Here is a 24,407-nt window from a genome sequence, read left to right as displayed (position 1 = left end):
GATGCAACAATGTTTCACACTGCCATTAAAGAAACATAACTAGTAAAATTTAAAATCTGAGACCATAAGTTCTTGTGTAAAGAGTGTTTTTATTTCATGTTTCTGAAAAGACATTTGAGGATTTCCCGTTTAACTCAAAACATTCTGTCTCCTTGAAGTTGTCTCTAATGGTCGTCACAGGAACTGCAGCTTTTACAGCACTTTAGCTGCGGTTTCATCCAAAGTTGGTCCACATGGAAATGGGCTTACCTTTTATTTTACAATCATTGTAAAACACAGTTAAAGGTAAAATTAAAATCATATTTTCGTGAAATAGTTAAAATGACATCCTTCAGTCTGGTTAGTGCTTCAAGTTCTCGTGCAGTTTGATTAGAAACCTTTTTCAGTCCTTCTGTGTTTCTGGGTAAAGTCAGTCTCACACACTCCCCCACAGAGTCCATAGCAGCCCCAATGAAACCAGTAAAACCATTGAAGCGGTTTGTCTAGAAGCTGAGTTGTAGATCTTGATGCGTCCTTCAACAGAAGAATAAACTGTCTTTTTCTGCATGATGTAGTTGGACACGACTGAAATGTCCAAATTCCCTGGAAGGAAATAAAAGGTAAAATAAAGTCAGGGTCAAGTAAATGATAACGTTACGACGAGTTCCTGAAACAAACAAAGTCTCACCGCTGTCGTGTTTGAGCATTTCGTTTGGGATCATGGAAAATCCATCTCCACCCTTCACAATGTAGGAAGGCAGCACCACTTTATAAACCGTCTCATCCTCAACAGGCTCGTAGCGTGGAACACGACACTTTGTGCAGAGGATGCTGAGGCTCTTCACCAGATGCCCCTTAGGTTTGGAGAAGTCAAACTCCACATGAAATCCTGTCAGAGGACACAGAAATTTAATCAATACATGTCTGAGGATCAAACTGAAATACCTTTGACGTACCAACTGAAATATCTCAGTAGCAGAATATCAAAGTCCGAAGGTAACGAAATACACTCTCCAGCACCTCTGATGTTTTCACAGAATTCTTTAATGGTGAACAAATGTAATCGATACAGAAAGTGTGTCATCTTCTACTACTTACAGATTGGAGTATTCTAATAAAAACAATATATATAAGGATGGAAACAATGTAAAAATAAAAAATACCGGACACTTGGAGGAACTCTCCGGTGCTCTGGCCGTATCGTCTCACTGAGTGTTCGAAGGCTTTAAACAGCGTGGAGCCCTTCAGCTGCACCAGGTCGAAGGTTCCTCCGAAAGGTAAGACGGAGATCAGGTCCTCCATGGTGATCGAACCTGCAGACGACACATCATAACTGTTTTACAAAGTTCCTCTGGCAGAAGGATTACCACAGGAACATGCAATCATATATGTAGTGTAGTGTCAATTTGCAGGTTGTTTTCATGTGCTGTTCATATGCATACGTACAAAAAGGAATGGACCACAATTTACAGATGACCCGCAAAATCTTGAGCCAGTTATTCATATATAACCATCAAGGAAGGAAGTAGTACATAAAGTGATAGTCCTCATTAGAAGGCACGTTGGGATGGTAGATGGAATCAAACAAACACAGGACTCTCCCCCACGAGATTGGAGTTTGTGTCCCAGGTGAAACCGAGTTATTTATTTTAAGATATATTGTCATGCAATCACATTACTCTTCGTACGTAACTCAGTGTCAGGTCATAACATGACAATACCCAAACATGATTCTTTTCCTAAACCTAACTTACCTAACTTTCATTTCCTAACCTTAACCTATGTAGCTTTCATTTCCTACACCTAACCTACATAACTTCACTTTCCTTACCTAATCTACGTAACTTTCATTTCCTAGCCCAACCTTTACGTTATGCAACTGTACATGAAGTTTGTACCATGACAACAACCAACCATGATTCTTTTCCTAAACCTAACTTACCTAGCCTTACGTTAAGAATGTAACTGTACATGAAGTCCGTTACATGACAACAACCAACCATGATTCTTTTTTTCGTAAGATAACCTAACCGGTAGGATAATTTGTTAAATATCATCCGAGCTGTTGTATGATGATACATTGCACTTTGAGGAAAGGTAATATAAAAAGATACATAAATGGATTTGAAGGACTTAAACAAGGTCAAATAGAAGATTACAATTAGAAAAAGATAGAACAAAACAGTGAGTAAAAATTACAATGCAAGTTAGGAATAAATAGTCCCAAACCAAAAATGCAGTGGCAAAAAAGTGTTAAAGCCCTGATATAAGAAAAAAACACTCAGAGTCTGAGCAGACCTCAACTTTTGTTTGTTTAAGATATGTGGAACGTGACAACTGAACTCTACCTTTCCATGTTTAGTTTGGACTCTGGAGGCAGAGCTAACGCAGACCATCTGAGAGGTCTGGATGCTTCATAAGGCAGCAGCAGATCAGAAATAAACTATTCAGCATTTTATGAACCAGCAGTAGTTTTTCAGAGTCAGGTCTTTGGCAAAGATCTGAGAACTGGACTGATGTGGTCTCTCCTGGTCTTACTGAGCTCTAAATCAGCTGCAGCTGATCCACGTTGTTAGAGAGGCCTGTATGTCCATGTGTACTGAAGATAACCACAGGACATGTTTTTCTAAATAATGCGGAGAGACAAGTTCTCATGTAATTGTTGAGAGGACAGAAAGTCATTTTCTTTCTCACACCAAAATCATCTCATATTATTCCCTGTCACTTTCAGGTTCTAATTTTAAAACACTTCTGACCGTTCCTGGTGCGTTCGTCAATCGATGTGCGGATGCCTCCTCCATTGAAGATGCAGGCGCTGACGTGGTTCCACTGGAGATCATCAGAGGATCTGATGTTGTTGTCAATCTGAAAGATGAAGACCAGAAGCAGATTCCCTCAGTTAAACATATGTATGTAAGGCACCATGCACAATAATTAAACATAAAAATTAACACTTCATGTACCAGTGTACTTCATGTTCTCTGTACTGTCACTGTGTGGCTGCTATATCATACCTTCTTTTTAATGAGGAGCTGCTTAAATACAAGACACAAACCTTTTAGGTGACAGACACGCCCGACCAGTGTAGACCCTCTGTTTTTTCAATGGAATATTCCTTTACCTCCTTAATGCCTCATTATTAAATACTTACCATGGCATCACAGAGAAGGTTTCCCAGGTTGCACTCCTGAAATCGACACTCCTCAGTTGTCCCGTTCAGGAAGACCAGAGTCCTTCCCACCACCTGAGCCGAGTAGCTGCTCAGATTCTTTTTCCATTCCTCCACATCGGCAAGAATTTCTGGATCTGGAGAAGATGTTTACTTTCAGTAGGAGTTGAGGTGATAACTCACAGTATTTTTGTATATTATTAAAAGTCTTTCATACTTCCTGTCACCACTCCTAGTTACTCTAAACACATTCTGTCTGATTTGGAGCTTTTCATATTTACAATATAACCAGCACATTCTCATTCCCAGGTTTTTGAAATACTGATGCTTTCTCACGCCCCTTAGGGTGTGATATTGACGGCAAAGGCACCCTTTGGCATCTTTATGAGACTCTCTGGGCTTTCAGCTCCAATGTAATCCCATTCATGGCAATACTTGACGCTGAGAGCAACTTATGTAGTATAAAGAGGGAGAAACTGCCAGTATGGTGGGAGGGAGGGGAGGCCGGACTTTCACCCAGGAGACTGCAGTTCATATCTCTTGAGAAACCAAAAGTTGTTGCTGGTTTAACGTAACGTTATTTTGTTGCACTCTGACGTCAGCTAATGTTACGTAACAAACATTCTTATTTGAACCCAAAACCTGATTTTTTTTGGCAAGTAGTTTTGTTGCCTAGACCGAACCACGACCATTTCACAACATTAACCATACTTCACAATGTGTTTTAGCTGTGCGTCACATAGGGACGCTAAAGAGTATGTCAAAGTGTCAGTATTTCTGTAACACTTTCAACACAGCTCAATGCTGCAGTAACACAAGGTTATTACGAAAAGAGAGATTATCTCTGAATCCATGTAAATCTGTTTAATAAACACTGTGAAGGAGCTCGTCGTCTCATATTGAATCAAATTCACCTCGCAGACAAAAAATTCAATAATCATCAGACCAGCACTGCTGTTCTGTACCTTCAATCCTCAAATAGGAATCAAACAAGAGTCTCAATTTAACATCTTCTTAATATTTGCTGTCAATCTGACATCATAAGGTAAATCACATAATTCTCAAATAAATGATGAATTTGATGAAAAAAATGAAGGTCTCATGGCAAAATAAAACTTTATTAGTAATGCAGCCAGTTTTCTTTCTTTAGATCAATACTTACTCCCAGTGAGCAATTACAGACCGTTCACATGTCTGTGTAGTTTAACAGATGGATGGAGACAGCAGTGTTATATATTTTATGTCTGAAAGGGGTTTTTGAAAAGCATTTCTTTTTCTTATAACATAAAAAAATCAGTTAAAGATAAAGAGAGTGAAAACAACAGAAACAAAGTCACACTTAGACAAAAGCAAAATGTTGTGTTTTGTCTTTACCCTGTGGGACGCTGCTGTTCAGCAGGATGGGGTTTCCTGTCGACGTCAGCACATTCCCAGCTTTATCAAAGGTCACCTTCAGATAACCCAGATATTTTCCAAAGGCATAGGCCTGTACGACAGGAACCTGCCGCCCGTCATCTGAATTCACCATAAACGGATAACGACCTGCAGGGACTTCAGAGGAAGGAGGGGGTCCTGAAAAACAAAATGTGGAGAGAAAGAAAGACAGATTAGAAGTTTTAGTTTTAATTCATTATAGATCTTTTTTTCCTGAATTGTAAAATGGGCTCTTTTAAAGTCGTATTTTGTCGACTAACAGAAGAGAAGAAACTGATATTCTGCAAAACATCCTCAGGTGATGTCAGCAAAATGCTAAGCTGGCAACACAAATATCCAAGTTCCTGAATCAAGAATCAAAGTCAAAAACCAAACCAGCTGATGCAGACTCACCCGAAATTAAAGCTTATTTGACTTATATGACATTTAAAAATGTCTTGGGACAAAAAAACACCTGGTGGCCAAAATGGCAGCACAGAGTATTCTGTACTGCCATTTTCAAATAATAGCCTGGGCTATTATTTGCTTACATCACTGAAATCAACAGGCCTATATTTGGGACAGGCCTTTACTTTCTTTCACACAACACTGTTGCTCAGCAAAGATGGAAAATACAATCAAACTGTTTATCTAAACCCTTATGAAGATTGCTTGTATAAAAATTTGACTTCAGATAATATATCAATTATGAATCATTGACATCGACAGCACATGAGAGAGAGAGTGAGAGTTACGGCATTCAAGGATTGCGGCACCCAGCATACTGACACAATATCACTTTATCCTGTCAAAACAATATTCACAACTTGGATTCATTTTTACGAAAGACTCTTTTGATTCTTTTGATCTGAGGACCCTAATGGACTACAGGAATATAAATAACTTACAGGGTAATAGAGAAGTGCACAAATAATTTGAGGAAGCCAACAACCCGGTTTGATACATCCAGAGAACTTCTGTTAAAAAAAAAAAAAAAAAAAAGAACTACTTGGAAACCAGATTTGGGGTCTTATTTATAATCACTGCGTATGCACAAAACGGAGATGGTGAGGTGGAAGCCTGATTGTAGAAATTGTTGAATATTTGTTGGCTTTTGTCTATACGTACATTTCTAGTGTGGATCCTACACACTGTTTTGTAAATGAGACCCCAGGCCTCCAACTGAGACAGGTATTTATTTGTCAAAATGTGTCACCACAGCAGGCTAATAAAAAGGGACTGGGTGTTTAACTGGAACTGGGTTTTTAATTTAAGGTTTATGGTATGTGTTTTGATTGTGGCGTTTGAAACACACCATAAAAACAGCAGGAAGTTAGTTATTGAAGTTTGGCGCCAAATTGCATGAAGGAAAATTTTTAACTTATACTTTCCAGCGATATTATTATCTATGTCCATTGCGTATGAGCGTTCATAAGTCTACTCAGAGGTCACAGAAAGAAAAAATAACACTCCATATAACTCCTTAGAACTTGCCTGAGAATCATCACATTTTAAAGTGTTCTTCAGTATCAAAGTAATCCAGTGACTTGTCTGTTATCCATGGGAACACTGCAAACAGATAATTCACTTTAATGGTGCCGATTTTCCTAGAGCTAACTCACTGACCCCATGGAAACACTTCTTGTTGACATGCCCAGAACTTGCCCAGAACTTAATCTTGAATTTTATCACTTCATTCCTTCATTCTACTGCAGAGACTGGATCACTTAATTGGCTTAAAAGGTTCAGCACTAAGCTGGTTTAAATCTTATTTATCTGATCGTTTTCAATTTGTTGACGTTCGCAATGAACCATCCTTACGTACTAAAGTTTGTTTTGGAGTTCCGCAAGGTTCTGTGCTCGGACCAATCCTGTTTACTCTGTATATTCTTCCTTTAGGTAACATCATTAGAAATCACTCTATAAATTTCCATTGTTATGCGGATGATACACAGTTGTATTTATCAATGAAGCCAGAAGAAAGCAATCAATTAACTAAACTCCATAATTGCCTTAAAGACATAAAAACTTGGATGAGCACCAATTTCCTGATGTTAAATTCAGACAAAACTGAAGTTATTGTTCTTGGCCCCAAACAACGCAGAGACTCTTTATCTGATGACATAGTTTCTCTAGATGGCATTGCTCTGGCCTCTGCCACTACCGTAAGACACCTCGGAGTAATATTTGATCAAGATTTGTCTTTTAATTCTCATTTAAAGCAAACCTCACGGACTGCATTTTTTCATCTGAGTAATATTGCGAAAATTAGGCCTATCCTGACCCGAAAAGATGCAGAAAAATTGGTCCACGCTTTTGTTACCTCAAGGCTGGATTACTGTAACTCTCTATTATCAGGTAGCTCTAGTAAGTCCTTAAAAACTCTCCAGCTAATTCAGAATGCAGCAGCACGTGTACTAACAGGAACTAAGAAACGCGATCATATCTCTCCTGTTTTAGCTTCTCTGCACTGGCTCCCTGTAAAATCCAGAATTGAATTTAAAATCCTACTGTTAACTTATAAAGCTCTAAATGGTCAAGCTCCGTCATATCTTAGAGAGCTCATAGTGCCATATTATCCCACCAGAACACTGCGCTCTGAGAACGCAGGGTTACTCGTGGTCCCTAAAGTCTCCAAAAGTAGATCAGGAGCCAGAGCCTTTAGCTATCAGGCTCCTCTCCTGTGGAATCATCTTCCTGTTACGGTCCGGGAGGCAGACACCATCTCCACATTTAAGACTAGACTTAAGACTTTCCTCTTTGATAAAGCTTATAGTTAGGGCTGGCTCAGGCTTGCCCTGTACCAGCCCTTAGTTAGGCTGACTTAGGCCTAGTCTGCCGGAGGACCCCTCTATAATACACCGGGCCCCTTCTCTCCTTCTCTCTCTCTCTCTCTCTCTCGTATTCTATTACTGCATCTTGCTAACCCGGCCATTCTGGATGTCATTAACTCGGCTTCTTCTCCGGAGCCTTTGTGCTCCTCTGTCTCTCAGATTAACTCATATCACAGCAGTGCCTGGACAGCGTGACGTGTGTGGTTGTGCTGCTGCCGTGGTCCTGCCAGATGCCTCCTGCTGCTGCTGCCATCATTAGTCATTAGTCATACTTCTTCTGTTATTATACACATATGATTATTGTCACACATGTATACTGCCAGATATTAATACATACTTTCAACATATTGTACCGCAGTAGCCAGAACTATAACTATAATATTATTACTTTCATTAATGTTGTTGTAAGCTACTGTCATTACATGCATCTCTCTCTCTCTCTCTCTCTCTCTCTCTCTCTCTCTCTCTCTCTCTCTCTGTCTCATTGTGTCATACGGATTACTGTTAATTTATTATGCTGATCTGTTCTGTACGACATCTATTGCACGTCTGTCCGTCCTGGAAGAGGGATCCCTCCTCAGTTGCTCTTCCTGAGGTTTCTACCGTTTTTTTTCCCCCGTTAAAGGGGTTTTTTTGGGGAGTTTTTCCTTATCCGCTGTGAGGGTCTTAAGGACAGAGGGATGTCGTATGCTGTAAAGCCCTGTGAGGCAAATTGTGATTTGTGATATTGGGCTTTATAAATAAAATTGATTGATTGATTGATTAACTGTTTAGTTTAAGATTCCCTGAAGTGATTCGATTTCTTTTCTTTTCCCCTCCTGGAAAACTTCTATTTCTAATCTGGCTTCTTGTCAGTAATCAGCATTGTCGGTAAAACTTTATCTTGGCTGCTTGATGAGGCCCCGGTTGTATTGAAGTTGATACCCTCTGGACAAAGTTTATAACTTATATATTGCTTTTTTGTTCTGGTTTAGTAGCTGCCAATTTTTTTCTTTACATTCTTCTCAACAACTGCAGCATTCCTCGCCTCTAAATGGAAATGAATGGCAAAAGAGGGATGAAGCCCAGGCTCTCTGCCATCACTTCAAAGGAGCCTCTGACCCCATCATTAAGTGTTTGCCTCACGACAACATTTCACCTCAACAGTGACTCAATGTGGACAGAAAAGCTGAGAAAATCTCACCCCTGTGGTCATACTGTCAACATTAAGCTCACTATGAATAACACTGAACTACATCACTTTAAATCTGATGACTTGACTGTGAGGAACACACTTTTTTTGGTCCTACTTATGGGCATTAAGTCTGAAAACACAGGCGTTATAAATACTCTGTGTGACTGATCATCCAGTGACGGCTTTTTAAAGAATGCTTTTAGAAGCTACTCACCACTGGTTTAGAAATAATCATCTTTCCCAGACCAGGGTGTGATCTCCTATTAAAGGCTTAAAGAGTGGTGTATGTGTTAAGTTCAAGGTTTGAATGTGCCATCATAGATACTGATTTTCTGAGTACAACATTTTGTACAAGTTGAACTGTAATACAAATGTTTAAACCACTGCCTGCATGTGTACATATTATCCTGTATTAGGAGGAAGTGGAAGCTTTTATTGTGAAGAAACAGGAAGCTTTGTTGTTTTTGCCACTGCATGTGTTGACTAACAGTATGTTTTAAGGTGCGTTTACTATGGTTGCAGCTGATGATTAATATCATGGGTCACTGGGAGTACCACCAGTTGGTCCAGGAGCTTCTCCTCAATGAGGCATATTTAAGGATGAACTGGGGGCAGTTTGAAAACCTGCCATCTATCATCAGGCTGTACAGCTCTGGGTATCCAGCAACCGCTACCACCAGTTTCTCCACCATTGTTTACTAACTGTAAACTAGTTGTCATGACCACCACAGAAGACCTGCCTCTCGAATCATCCGTTTGAGCAATGCAGAAAAGGCGGAGATGGCGAGAAGCATTTTTCTGCTCCGAGTTGAAGTTTTTTCAACTCGAGGAGTTCAGAGCGCTCCGGCAAAAACGCCAGGCGCCTAGAGCCCAGAAATGCGAGGAGCATCGCAACGCAAAAAACATGTCTGTGATAAATATGTAAAAGTTGATCATTTTGGTGCAGAGCTTTACATCATTCCCACAGACAATACACTTAAAAACAGCGCCTGGAAGAAGATCAGCTCTGCACTCAGGATTGCAGGTAAATAGGCTATGATACGATGCTTATTAAGGTTGCTTAGCAACCTCAGATACAACCTGCTGGCTTAAAAAAAGGCACAAAATTAGCGGCCAGTGCCTGACCTCTCGTTTTCCAGGCGGTTAAAGTGTGCACGGCCCCATGAACAGCTCATTCTAAGGTGACGAAAACACAACAATTTTTATTTTCATTTTTATATACCATTTCTGCCAATCAATGCCCCTAAATCTTATACACTGGACCTTTAAGCGCAGTGGAGAATTGTAAAATCTGGTAGCACTGTGGTGAGGTTCAGCCTCACCGCTCTCTCTAGAAGAAAACAATGGTTCACACCAACGATCACAGGGAAAGAGCCTGCCATCTCTGTTTGTCTGCCGCTAACTAACAAAAAATGGCAAAAAAAAAAAGATCTTTGAAAAACTTGCTGATGCCAAGTTCTTTTTTTTCCTTCTGTCTGTTGGTTTGACGGATTTTTACAGCACTTAAATGCATCACTACCAGCTTCTCAGACACTCTCCCACTGTCCAAGCAGTGACTAAGTGTTGGCCTGACAGTTACACACTCCCTGATCTCTGTTGCTTAAAAATATCTGTACTTTCCTGGAGTTTCTGCATCCTCAAGTCCAAACGAACAACTCTCTTCCTCTCTGCCTGCTCAGTGACCACTGTTTAAATAAAACACTACAGGGTTATTTATGGAGACCAGACTTGTGTCGACACCATGTTTACTCTCCAGCTAACCACGAGTATGAAGACTCAAATTTTCCTCTCGTACTACAGCTCACAGTGTTAAACATTGCAGGATAGTCAAATGAAACACTAACCAGCAGTGCAGGATCTCTCCTGAAGGACAATGTCTGCTCAGTGGAAAACCCAAGAAGATTATGTCAGGAAAGTAAAAAGCTAACAAACAAAACTGGAAGTTTTTAGCACCACTACCAGGCTGTACTGCTCATTAAGAAACTGAAAAGTTGGATGGATGAAAAGCCAGACACAACTTTGCTGTTCTCAGCAATAAAAGTTCAGTTTGTTCTGGAACTTACCATCGTCAGAAACTCTGTTCAGGTCAGTGTCTTACTTTTACATCATAGTTGGAGATGTCAGGAATTTCTGATGATGTAACTTGGCATGGGCAGATTATTACATAATGGGTCCCTGGGCACAGATATACAAAAGGCCCCACCACCTCTCCTACATAAGAGCAAGACTCAAAGACTTTGTGATGCTTTTACTTCTTCTTTTTTTTTTTTTTGGTAGTAATTTTATGTGTGGTCATTTTGCCTCTTTTGTAGTCGTTATGAATCTGTTGTGGGTTGGTTTGTTTTTCTTTGTGGTGATATGTTGTCTTTTTGGGTCATTTCATGTCTCTGAGACAAATGTGTCTCTCTGTAGGTATTTTGTTTCTATTTGAAGTAACTTTGTGTCTCTTTGTGGTATTTATGTCCTTTTTTGTCATTTCATATCTCTGAGACAATTGTGTGATTCTTTATAGTTGTTTTGTGTCTCTTGGGGGCAATTTTATGTCTTTTTTGCGACTCTTTGTAGTGATTACTTATGTCTTTGTGGTTTGTTTTCTCCCTTTATTAGTTATTTTATTTATCATTGCAGTTCCCTTGCTTCTCTTTGTGGTCTTTTTGTGTCATTAATAATCTCCTCCTGATCTGTTCGTGTTACTTTGAGTGACATTTTGCAGGTGAAGGCCAAGAGGGGACACTATGGGCCCCTGGGTCTGCATTCTGTAGGCCCGTACAGTAATCCTTCCATGACAAAAAGAGCCACAGAAGTGTCAAAAAATTGGTGACAAATTGGCAGTTACATCAAAATAAAATCAGACATTATCACATAGTTTGTTTGCATCTGTTTCTTGTTAACAAACCACACAACACAACACAACGTTAATGATGTGACTACGCTGTGGCAGTGAGGGAAATCGTCTTGAAATAATCATGAAGGTCATAGGTTCCAGATTTTACTATGTGTGCGTAAATGCAGGATTAATCTCAGCTCAATGAGGGTGAAATTTGCAATCTGGACTCACTACAAAGACACCACATCACCATCAACAAACACATATCAGAGCCAGATGTTCCCCACCTGTATAGAGGAAAGTGTTGCTGTGTCCACCGATGACGACGTCAACTCCTCGGACCTTCTTGGCGATCTCCTGATCCACAGTGAAGCCTGAGTGACCCAGAGCGATGATCTTATTGACTCCCAGCGTCTGCAGTTTGTCCACCTGCAGCTGCAGGGTCGTCACCTCGTCCTCGAACTTCAGGTGTGGCCCTGTAGAGGCATCGTGGACAGGTGAGAGGAAACACTGTTATTAAGTTTCCTTTTTTCTAAGCATGGTAATTCCTCCCAATTCATATTGATTTTCTCTCTTTTAAACAATTGACTGTGCAACCCATGATTTCAACCATAGTTTGGTTATAATTCTTCAGGCTCTCTTCTGACTGGCAAAAATTGGATTTCTTTTTGATTCAGCAGTTTCAACAGTGACTTTATCTCCTGAATTATGAACTCAGTTCTCTTTTGTTGGACTTTTTTGTGCTAAGTCTGCTTTAACCATAGCTGGGGGCACTTTAGAAACAAGCAGTCAGCCACATCTTATTATATATGCATTTGGCACAAGTAATTTTTAAAGAATCAGCATTGTTTCATTGTCCACGTCCATCACAATCAAAGTGGGTAATTTAAGCCAAAATATTAAGTTTTCCTCAACCTTAACCAAGTGGTTTTTGTGCCTAAACATAACCATGTGTTAACCACAGCGTTGTTGATAAAACTGAAACAAGAAAAAATGTACAGCTTCAACATATGTGAAACTACGGAAGCGTATTGCATTCACTTGACAAAAAAAAAAAAAAAATCTGTTTTATTGAGTAATTTTTTTATTTTTCTGTTTTTCGTGGTAATTTTGTTTTGTTTTTCGGGGTAATTTTTTCTGTTTTTCTGAGTATTTTTTTTCTGAGTTAAGAGAGCAATAGAACTTACACCAAAAAACAGAAAAATTACTCAATACAACAGATTTTTTTTATTTGTCAAGTGAATGCAATACGCTTCCATATAAAACAAACAAATGAAACATATCCATGGTTTGTGGAAGCGTAGTCTACAATGCCAATTCTGGCGACTGGGTTGACATGTGCAGCTATCCGACAGCAGCCAAACTGATCAGTGTTCAGTTCTCAACATAAAGGTGGCTAGCAGCTAACAGTGCTAACTCCATAAGTAGCGCTAAAGAACAGCGACAGTGCTGACAAAGCTAACGGTCTTAACAAGAGGGTAACCAGAGGGTGGGCGCTGCACTTCTGCAATGATGTCCCAGTATCAACAGTAACTGCTGTGTGAGTGCAGCACAAAGCAGCAGCTATGAGCTAGCCAGTGGATTACAAACATGCACACACAACAAATCACAGAGAAGCTCAGATTATTGACACACAGAGGGAACATGACTTCGTTCTCTCTCTTCTCAGGACACCATTACCCTGTATATATTTCCCTAGCAAATAATGGTTTGCTGCTATATTAATGCTCTGAATGTTGCATACAGAAGCCTTTATTAAAAATATGCCAAATCTAGGTAAAAAAGGACATCAACCTCATAGAGTGTCTTTCTTATTATAGCTCCACGACAACGTTTCAACATGTGGTGAACTTTAAACAAATTAATAAGAAGCTGGGACTCAGTTGCAGAGAAAGGCACCGAACACCGAAAACAGTTTATCAGATCCAAATCTTTACTTAGATCAGGAGCCAAACATGTGGAAGCAGTCAGTGAAGGCACAAAATTCCGTTCAGGGAAATCACACAAAGAAAAAAAGTCTGTAAATCCAAGCAGAGTCAAAAGCCAGGGAATCAAACACGAGGAAAATGCTGGAGACAATGACCCCACTATGGCCACAATGACAATCTGGTGACTGAATGGGGGAAACATTGGGCTTTAAATACACAAGGGCTGATTACACTACACACACAGGAACTACGCACAAGTGAGTGAAACAAGACACAGGTGAAACATATGAGATCATCGACAAAGGTTGAAAAACTCAGGAAACAAAAGAATCACTAAACACAAGGTGAACCCTTTTCAGATAAAACAGGAACTGGACAGAAACACATAAAGATGAACTTTGAGCGCAAATATCAGCGTCCTGTATTGAGAGGCCCTCAGATCTTTTAAGCAGTTATTCCACTAGTAAAGCACTGATTCTAGTTTGGCATCACACAACTGCTAATAATGTTCTTGCATCTTTTGGTTCCTTCCTCTGGGAATTCCCTGCCTGTTTTTAAATTTTGCAGGGATTTTTCCTGATGGAAGTTTTCTCAGGAAATCTTTTTTTTTTTTTTTTACTTTGTGGTTTGTTTTGAATGAAGCCACTACAAAGTGTGTGGATTTGTGTTTCCACAATCTTGATTTTTTTCTCCTTCAAAGACTTTTTTTTAAGATATTTTTTGGGCATTTTGGCCTTTAATTGATAGGACAGACAAGTGTGAAAGGGGGAGAGAGAGAGTGGGAGTGGCATGCAGCAAAGGGCCACTGCAGCAACAGCCTTGTACATGGGGCGCCTGCTCTATCCACTAAGCCACCGACGCTCCCAAAGACTTTTTCGTAAACAGACAGCTGGACAGGAAACAGTGTATACTACACTAATGTAGGCAATGAGAGGAGAAAGTGAGTACAACATGATCTTGTTTACAGTGTGGAGAACTCCAGATGAGCAGGGGACAGAGTTAGAAGCAAACAGAGAAACCCCAGACAGAAAACATCCTCTTCCACTCACCAGGTTTGGACAGATCAGGAGTTTCCCGCGATGTATATCCCACCACGCCCACCTTCTCACCACCAACATTAAGGATCTTATAGGGTAAATAAGAGTTGCCGAACGTTGGGGCCAAAGTTTTGTCTGGTTTGATGTTGGCGCTGAGAACTGGACACTTGATCTGCTCCATGAACGGTTTCATGAGTCCTTCTACTCCATTGTCAAACTCATGATTTCCAAAAGCCTGAAAAATAAAAAGGAAATTTAAATTACAACTGCAGACAGAGATTCAGAGCTGCTCTCACTGATATCAGATGGAAGTGTACACGTGTAGACATACTGTATATGACAAGTTTCAACGTCCTTGTTAAGTAAAATCGCATACTGATTAGTCTCTTTAGATTCTGAAATGAAATGAATGGAGGAAGTATTCAGATGCTTTACTCAAGTGAAAGTAGATATACCACACTCTAAAAATACTCCATTACAAGTGATAAAAGTCCAGAATTTAAAACATTACTTAGGTAGAAGTACTTAAGTATCATCAGCATAACATACTTAATCTATCAAAGTAAAACTACTCATCACGCAGAATGGCTGCTGTCAAAGTGTTATATTATTATTATTTTTTATATTGTTATTCTGTTTCCATTGATGACTAATGCATGTAAGGGCATTTTAACATTGTGGTTCATCATGGGGAGCCAAGTTTAGATACTTTTGTACTACTGGGTAGAATACTAGTATAAAACAGCATGATATTGATATGTTTATTTATGTAAATGGTACAATATTCCCCTTTGAGATGTAGTGAAGTAGAAGTACAAAACAGCATAAAATAGAAATACTTAAGTTAAGTACAAATATTTCAAAATTGTTCTTAAACACAGTACTTGAGTAAATGTACTTAGATACTTTCAACCACTGATGACATCATATAGAATTACTTGGTTACTCAACCATAAACACGTAAATAACCAGTGATGTGTTATACTGTTTAATTATGGTAAAAAATTGTTTAAAGGTAAATAAAGTAAACAGTGGTAGGACTGTGGCCGAAGCTTTTTTTTTGGGCGGTGTTCCACAGTGATGTTTCTCTGCTCACACATACTCACATATATCAGTTTTCTGTTGACTTGTTGCACTACAATTCAGCAGACTTTATCACACAGTCAGCCTCAGCACTGATAACAAGCAGTCTAACATATTGTGACTGAGATTTTATCACAGGGATGGCTGCTATCACAGTGTTTGAGGCCTTTGATTATCTTGTGACCTCAACGATTAGTTCCCAACACTCATGGTTCATGGGTGGGTTATGAGCCGATGGGCCCCCTGGGCACAGATATGCAGAGGGCCCCATCACTTCTTTCTCACACGAGCAAGACACACAAGCTTTATAGTTGTTAAGCTTCTTTTTGTTTTTGTTATGCATCTCTTTTAAGTCTCTCTATGGTTTTGTGTCTCTCTGTGGTCATTGTGCCCCTTTGTGTTGTTATTTTGTGTCTCTTTTGCAGTTCATTTGCATCTCTTTGTGGTCACTATGAGTCTTCTTTGTCGGTACATGCAAACTTGTGTGACATTTTACAGCCCAGGTTGAGAACTTACAGTGCATATTTCAAAGGAAGAAAAACTTAAATACTTTCAACAAAACATAAATAATGCAATTTAGACACACAGTCGTTTTCTCTAACATGAACACTGGGAATCTTACACATTTTTAGATGTCAGAACACTACTTCTCCTCTGTTAATTATTTCTTATTTGAAAATCCGATTGAAAGTATAACATTGTGCGACAATATAACAACGGGTGGAGCACAGGTTAGACAGAAACCTGTTTTAATTGGACGATCCACTGTCCTTTGACCACACTTATCTTAGTGGCAAGTGACAAGAGATTCTCACATTGCTGATCAATCATGTTATTGCTTCAGTCCTTTAAGTACAACAACACTGAGCAGGTTAGTTATAGTTTACTTAAATTCTGGAGTGTTTCCTCCTGTACTTCAATTTGTTTGAATCTGAATAAACAATCTAACATCCTCATTCAAAGAGCTGTGCGGTGGCTCATTAAAGAGAAGGAATTTAAATTAAAGCCAGTTACAGGAAACCAAACTGTAAGTGTTTCCGGATAAAAGAAAATGGATGTTGACATCCAACAGCCAGCAGCTGCAGATGTGAAAAGGACAGAATTAAATGAGAGGAAACTGAAGTCTGGTCATCATGTGACCCACAAAGGTTGACTGCTCTTCAGTCAGTTGGTTTGATTCCGGAACGCAGCTCCTTTTAGGGAATAAGATCTCTGATGCTTCACTAAATATGCCACACACCACAAATCACACAAGTGAGATGATTTTGTTTTAGAAGTAATAGTCAAGTAATGGATACAGGTAGTCGTTTCCCAGTAAGCATTAATTTGATGATTTGCAGGTCAAAAGACGACTATGCGTTCGGTTTAAAACTAGTTCACATCTGGTTGAAATATGAAAGTTCTTAGACATCAAGGTTACATATAACTGCTGCTTCAACAACTTAAATGTATATTTCTAAGTGAAATGGGTTCTGACATGTAGTCGCACAATTTTCTATCAAATTTAGCCCAGGTTGAACATAGACGTCTTTTGACCTGCTAACCACATTGTCAGTAATGCTAGTCTATCAGATAACAACACTTTGTTTGCAAGATTGTGGTAATTTTTAAAATATATCAACTGGATATCTTAAGTGTAGATAACTGGACTTGAGAAACTCAAGCAAGTCCGGTCCAGTTGCCTACAATATAGCACTTAAGATTACCATGACTTGAATGACTGAGAATCTTCACCAACATCGACTTGATATGTTTGTTTCTATGCAGATGATACACAACTTTCACATTCCCCAAATTTTCTGCTTAAATTTGACACAGTCTATTTTTTGACAACCAGGTGTCCAGAGCAGTACTGTCATGCTGCATTCAACTAAGGACATCAGCTAAAGTTAAACCTTTTTTTAGCAATTGCAGATCTTGAGAAAGTGGTTCATTTACCACTATAATCCTCTTTACTCCATCCCAAACCATTGAGTTTTTTACTGACTTCCAGCTCATTCAAAATGCTTCTCAATCAGTCCTACAGGTGTTACAACTGTCCACATCTATCATTTGATTTAATTTGTGATTCAGTTTTTAATTTAAACCTTTTTTCCAACACTAAAGGGGTTTTCATAAAAAGGATAGTATCAAGTGTGATAACTGCCATATTTTCTTGGAATGTACACTTAGGCCTTTTGGTCAAAATTAAATAATTTATCTAAAATGTAACATCAAGAACTTATTTAAATAGTGAATTGAAAACAAAAAGACAAACCATTAGATTTTAGGAGGGTACTTTACAACAACAGCTTGAGTTTCCTCGCTTCACATTCACTTGCACTTTAGGACCATACCCTACAATTTTTTTTTGTCAAAGATTCATTTGGCCTTTACATAACTCACAGTGAAAGCAAAATGTTGACTTTGATTAAGTACAAGGATTTTCCAGTTTTGTTGTTTGTCTGTCATCTCAGACGTCAGCAGTGGCCAGGGTGTCTGGAAAGTGCTGCTGCAGGCTACCGGAAAACTACACTGTGTCATCTTCTTTGAGTGTTCTTTATTTTTTCTTTGGCCACACAAAAGTAAGCAATTGGTGGAGAGGATCGTCGATCTTGCTTTTGATTCTGATTATAACTGAAAGCTCAGTTCAATCCATTTTTGATTTAACATGAAATCATGAAAACCCCTATTAACTCCAATTCTTTGTGTCTTTTGCACTGGCTCCATGTGAGTTTCACTTGTAAAAACCTATATTAGAAGACCGTACCTTAAATTTTAACCTGTCACGGTTATATTTGTTATATGCTCCTCATTACTCAGTGGCCTAGTGGTAGAGTGTCCGCCCTGAGACTGGGAGGTCGTGGGTTTGATCCCCAGCCGGGTCATACCAAAGACTGTAAAAATGGGACCCACTGCCTCCCTGCTTGGCACTCAGCATCAGGGGTTGGAATTGGGGGGTTAGATCACCACATGATTCCCGAGCGCGGCACCGCTGCTGCTCACCGCTCCCTCAGGGGATGGGCCAAATGCAGAGAACAAATTTCACACACTCAGGTGTGTGACAATCAGTGGAACTTTACCTTTACTTTACCTTTATTTTATTGCTGTATTATGTTTTTAAAAACTGTACTGGCAACCTCATTGTTGTAGCACACTGCAATGTTTACTTGTTGTTTGTAGCTCTGTTTAGAAAACTGCTACATAAATGAATCTTATATTGTCTTGAAAAAACTTCTGTTTTGTGTGACTTGCATATTTCTTTAAGTCATTTATGTGTTTAAATTGTGTGAATACCTTGCTTAATTTGCTCGTGTTTAAATTGTGTGAATACCTTACTTAATTTGCTCATGTGTTATTCATTTGCAGCATTTATTTTCAAAAAGTGTTGACAAATGTTTTCCTCGTTTGCAGTGTGTTGACCTGTCTGGGCCACCGTATGTGAGTCATGTTTTACACATACAGAATTAGTGTTGTCACGATACCAAAATCTTTGTTTCGGTACCAATACCAATATGAATTTCAATACTTTTCGATACTCTTCGATACTTTTCCTAAGGAAAAGTCCTTTTGGATAGAAACCTTTAGAACAATAAATACTAGGGGTGTAACGGTACCAAAAAAATCATGGTTCGGTAAATACCTCGGTACGGACGTCATGGTTTGGTAACTCAAATGTTCCACCAAGTTTGTGTTGTCTCGTGTTGTCTCCCTTTGCGATTCAGACTTTCTCTTGCCTTTTTTCACATGCGCCAGCTGCAAATGTTGATACAGGTGTTGTCATACACACCACTTGCGCAATCTGTGCTCCAATAGGAACAAGAAAGGCGTTTGTGTGCATAAATGAGTAAAATAAATTAACTAAATTAATGAATTGAATCAATTTCAAAATGCAGTATAGTACCATTTGGAATACTCTAGTACCGCAGTACTATTTTAGTACCGGTATACCGTGCAACACTATACAGAATTAAAAAACATCTCTTTTTCAGCTAAAACTCCTCCGCAGGAAACAGCTCAGAATAAATCTCCATCAAGTTTTAAAATGGTACAGAGATTAAAGGCACATGGAGCAGAAAGCTGATCTATTAAAATGTTTCTCTCTAAGTGGATGCTGTTAAGCTGATTAAAACCATCTAAGGCCTTCAGACCTCGATCAATAGATCAAAGTCAGCCTTTACTGGGGAGAGTCCGATTTGTCTGCTTAACTGAGACCTTTTCATTTCTACTTTTGATGGATTTACATTTGTTTAACTGTAAATCAATCAAAAAATCAGTCAAGTACTGAATTTCAATACAAGAACACTGCGGTGATCCTTTCACAGCAGATAAACAGTAACACCAGGGTTACAATTATCACTGTCACCAACAAACTACAGGCTCTCATTGTTATAATTAAGAGTACTGTAATAATGTAACAGTATTATCATACATAACAGCAGAAATAAAGTATACACATTTAAAATAGCTCTGTCCTAAAGTACAGTTTTCACAGATTTTTTCTTTACTTGAGTATTTCTACTCTCTGATACTTAATACTTTTATTTAGTTATCTGACAGCTACTTTGCAGATTTAGATTTACATACAAAATATGATTTATTTTTGAATAAAGTATGATCCATAGGATTCAATATTATGCATGCTTATGCATCAATAGTTTCATGAAACAATGACAAGTACTTTAACTATGGAGTTAGATTTGTCTCATTAATACCTATAAATGCACAGAGGGTGATCTACAAATATTTCTTGATCTGCACACGTTTCATAATTATCGACAATCTGTGTGTAAATGTGTAATCTGTAAAGATAAAACACATTCCACAAATACAAAAAATATCTGTGAATACATTCAATTATGATTCAATTATGATGAGAAATCTAACTCCATAGTTAACTGATACTTTATATGCTGAAAATTGGGTTTTCCAGGGGGCAACCCCCCCAATAAAAACAAGTAGCAGAGGACGTTTGTTTTGCCAAACATAACAATTTACACCATACACTGATGATACACTGATTCTGGCAGAGGACTCCTAAATTTCCCCCAGTCCTCCCCAGTATTGAAATTAAACATACATTCTTGGGTGACAGAGTATTAATGCATTTTGACTGGATATAAAACACATTTCAGTTTAGTTATGGTCAGACTAAAGGAAAATTCATAATGCAAATTCCTGATAGAATCTATCTATCTATATATCTATCTATCAGTGCACAACATCACTTTAAAATCACAACATTCTGATTAGACATACAGCTGAACAGTCTGCAGTTGTTATTAATAACTTATTAACTTCTCTGAGTTTCTCACCATGGCGTCATAACGCAGTTTGTTCATGAAGTGAGCAGCCTCGGCTCCCTTGTAGTAGTTGAACCAGACGGTCCCCTGGAACTGGTCTCCAGCGTCCAGCAGCAGCACGTTGCTCTCGCTGCTGCGGATCCCCTTGATCACCGTGGCTCTCCGGGCCACCCCGGCGAAACACCCGCTGCCGCCACATTTCCCGGAGTGCTTGCTGGTCTCCTCCACCCGGGCGTGTACATCGTTGGTGTGGAGCAGAACCAGGTCCCAGGCCGCGGAGGTGGACACGGAGAAGCCAAGAAGGAGGAGGAGGCAGAGCAGCGGCAGAGCGCTCCGCTCCGGGCGCACCGCTACCATCTCTCCGCGGTCCGCTGCGCGCAAAAAGACTGGAGGAGGAAACCGGGATGGTGGCTGTTTTTTTCTCACATGACCCGCAGGAATCCTCTCTGCCTTCCTTCTATCTGCTCCTAGGCTTGCTATAAAGTCTTAATTAAATAAGTCCCGCAGACACTACATGCTGGGCAGACTGAGTGCGCGTCAGGAGGGACTCCGGGAGAAAGAGGAGGAGGAGGAGGGCATCAGGGAGGAATCTGGTTGTTATGATACGCCTCTTCCCCGATGTCCCTCCACCTACCTCTGACTTTTTCACACATTTGTTAACTACATTTGATTACACTTTGAATGGAAGCTGTGCGCACAGTGTGAAGAGAATCTGCTTTAAGGGAAGTTTTATTCAGCCTATAGACAAGATAAATACAAGGCAATACAAAACTAGACATGTAGGCCTATAGAATAAAATATCCACACACACCATGAATCTGTACGGAGGTGAAAGAGATTTCTTTCTCATATTAATTCTAATAAAACTACATAAAGTTTGGTAGGAGACACCAGCCAGAGACAGAGACACCTGTGAAAGGTTGCTTGCTGGCAAAAACATGTAGGCTGTATCAATTTAAAAGCACTGTGAATACTAATTACTGTGAAGATTCTTCTTAAGGTGCCAAATAAGATGCATTTCTACATGCTATTCATTAATGGCACATTATTGTAGTGCACCACCAGTGTCTCTCTCCCACTGCCATGCCAATAAAGTTGACAAGCTCAAATGTAATTGAAGGCGAGAGAGCTGAAGACAGAGAGCTGTAGCGGCTGGTTTCCATTCATTTCACTGTTATGAGAAAATCTGTTTATAGAGACTTTAGAGAGAAATTAGGTTGAATGAGGAAATCCATCACAGCTAACATTATTCCTGTCTTTTTTGTGAAAAAGACTTCACACCCTTAAATCAGTTTGAACACTCAGTTTTGTTTTTCAGTTTCCATGTTCAGCACAGGGCGTCTTCAACAGTTATTTGGCTGGGATGTCCCCAGAGGATAAACCCTAATGTCTTTTTCCTCTGGGACCACCTCCGTTGACACTTGCTGTTTTAAATGAACAACAATTATTTGATGGATTGCCTTGAAAATGTAGTTCAGACATTCATGTTTCCCTCAGGATAAATTGTAATATCTTTGATGATCCTATTTCTATCATCAGGTCAACATTTTAATGTGTCCAATACTAGTACGACTCACACTCCCATCAGTCTCAGCTGTACTCTGTGTTTACTGCTAATTGGCAAATGTTAGCATGTTAACACGCTAAACAATTGTGAAAATGCTAGCATGCTAATGTTTTGCAGGAAATACTTTTCAAGTTCACCATGAGCATGTCAGCACTTAGCATTTAGGCTCTATCCATCCATCCATCCATCCATTTTCAACCGCTTATCCAAAGCTGGGTCGTGGGGGCAGCAGGCCGAGCACAGCATTCCAGACGTCCCTTTCGCCAGCAATGCTTTCCAGCTCCTCCTGGGGACCCCAAGGCGTTCCCAGGCCAGTTGAGATATGTAATCTGTCCAGCGTGTTCTGGGTCTGCCCTGGGACCTCCTTATGGTGGGACATGCCCCGAACACCTCTAACAGGAGGCACCTAGGAAGCATCCTGATCAGATGGCCAAATCACCTCAACTGGCCCCTTTCGAAGGAGCAGCGGCTCTACAGTGAGCTCCCTCTGGATGTCTGAGCTCCTCAACATTGGCTTCCTTTGATAATGATGTAGCATAGTACGCTAGTAATTGTGGCATACTACACTAGTGATGTTTGTGATGTGATGTCATGTGTCAAGTGAATTTTATCATGGCAACTTGTAATGTGACTCAGTAGTGTGTATGACCCCTGCGTGCCTGTATGCACTCCTGACAATGTCTGGGCATACTCCTGATGAGTCGGCGGATGGTGTCCCGAGAGACAGACCTGGATCAGGGCATCAGTGAGCTCCTGGACAGTCTGTGGCGATAGTGTTAGGTGCTCAAGTGGATTTAGGTCAGGGGAACGAGAGGGCCAGTCAATGGCATCAATGCCTTTGTCGTCCAGGACCTGCCTACACACTCTGGCCACATGAGGCCGAGCATTGTCCTGCATCAGAAGGACTCCAGGGTCCACTGCACCAGTGTAAGGTCTGACAGTGGCTCTGAGGATTTCATCCTGGTACCTAACAGCAGTCAGGGTACAGCTGGCTATGACATGGAGGTCTGTGCGACCTACTAAGGATATGCTTCCGCAGATCATCACTGACCCACCACCAAACCGGTCATGCTGGATGATGTTACAGGCAGCATAACATTTACCACGGCGTCTCCAGACTCTTTCACGCCTGTCACATGTGCTCAGTGTGAACCTGCTCTCATCTGTGAAGACAACACGCTACCTGTGGTGGACCTGCCAATTCTGGTGTTACCTGGTAAATGCCAATCGAGCCGCATGGTGCTGGGTTGTGAGCACAGGTCCCAGATCTGTTTCTGACAGTTAAGTCAGAAACATGCACACCAGTAGCCTGCTGGAGGTCATTTTGTAAGGCTCTGGCAATGCTCCTCCTGTTCCTCCTCACACAAAGGAGCAGATACTGGTCCTGCGGTTGATGTCCTTCCAGGGCCCTGTCCAGCTCTCCTCATGTAACGGCTGGCCTCTTGGTATCTCCTACATGCTCTTGAGACTGCTGGGACACAAACCTTCTCACGATCGCACATATGGATGTGCCATCCTGGAGGAGCTGGACTACCTGTGCAACCTGATTGGGCTGCAGGTGCCACCTCATGCTACCAGTAGTGACAAGGACACTAGCAGAACACAAAACTAGAGAAGAATCAGTGAGGAAGGATAAGGAGAGAGCAACTGTCTGTGGCCACCACATGTAAAACCATTCCCTTTTTGGGGGGTTGTCTTGCTTTTGCCTCTTCATTGCACCTGTTGTTACCAGGGGCGGACTGGCCATCTGGAGGCTCTGGAGAATCACAGAACCAGGACGGCCGGCGGCCGCCATGCAGTCATCACTGGTTTTTTTTGTGGTTTTTTTCCCTTGTTCTCTCTGATAATCTACTGTTCCACGTCCAGTCCACTAGGTGGCAGCCTTTAAATTGGATGCCAGCCGGCCCATAGATATCTATGAGCCAGCCGGCCGCCAATCAAATTGAAGAAGAAGGAAGCTCATACCCTATGTGCACCGGTTGTTGTGGGCTGGGCCGAGTCAAAGTCCAGGGCTGTTTTTTAGTCCCAGTCCGCCCCTGGTTGTCAGTTTCATTTGCACCAAAGCAGAAACTGATTCACAGTCACTTGTGCTTCTTAAATGGACAGATTGATAT

At 40.3% G+C, this 24,407-nt stretch overlaps 1 protein-coding gene across 1 annotated transcript; it reads right to left on the bottom strand.

The window, feature by feature from the left end:
• Nucleotides 1-74: 74 nt before the first annotated feature.
• On the bottom strand, nucleotides 75-21,296 carry nt5e (5'-nucleotidase, ecto (CD73)). The gene is made up of 9 exons (XM_049590398.1): nucleotides 20,739-21,296; nucleotides 14,374-14,596; nucleotides 11,684-11,872; nucleotides 4,523-4,720; nucleotides 3,131-3,285; nucleotides 2,736-2,844; nucleotides 1,143-1,292; nucleotides 668-868; nucleotides 75-582 (listed from the first exon to the last, which is right to left on the bottom strand). The coding sequence occupies exons 1-9, from the start codon at nucleotides 21,081-21,083 to the stop codon at nucleotides 416-418; spliced, it is 1,737 nt and encodes a 578-aa protein (XP_049446355.1). The 5' UTR covers nucleotides 21,084-21,296; the 3' UTR covers nucleotides 75-415.
• Nucleotides 21,297-24,407: the final 3,111 nt, after the last annotated feature.

This window comes from Epinephelus fuscoguttatus, linkage group LG11 (assembly GCF_011397635.1).
Source record: "Epinephelus fuscoguttatus linkage group LG11, E.fuscoguttatus.final_Chr_v1".
In the NCBI taxonomy this organism is placed as follows: domain Eukaryota; kingdom Metazoa; phylum Chordata; class Actinopteri; order Perciformes; family Serranidae; genus Epinephelus; species Epinephelus fuscoguttatus.
The sequence above is the reverse complement of the archived record's forward strand: the minus strand, read 5'-3'. Positions and strand labels throughout refer to the sequence as shown.

Coding starts and splice junctions, on each gene's coding strand:
- nt5e (XM_049590398.1), bottom strand. CDS start 21,083: ATGGTAGCGGTGCGCCCGGAGCGGAGCGCTCTGCCGCTGCTCTGCCTC. Junction 3,286..4,522: donor GAACAGCAGCGTCCCACAGG/GTAAAGACAAAA, acceptor CATCTTCTCCAG/ATCCAGAAATTCTTGCCGAT. Junction 1,293..2,735: donor TGACGAACGCACCAGGAACG/GTCAGAAGTGTT, acceptor TGTCGTCTGCAG/GTTCGATCACCATGGAGGAC.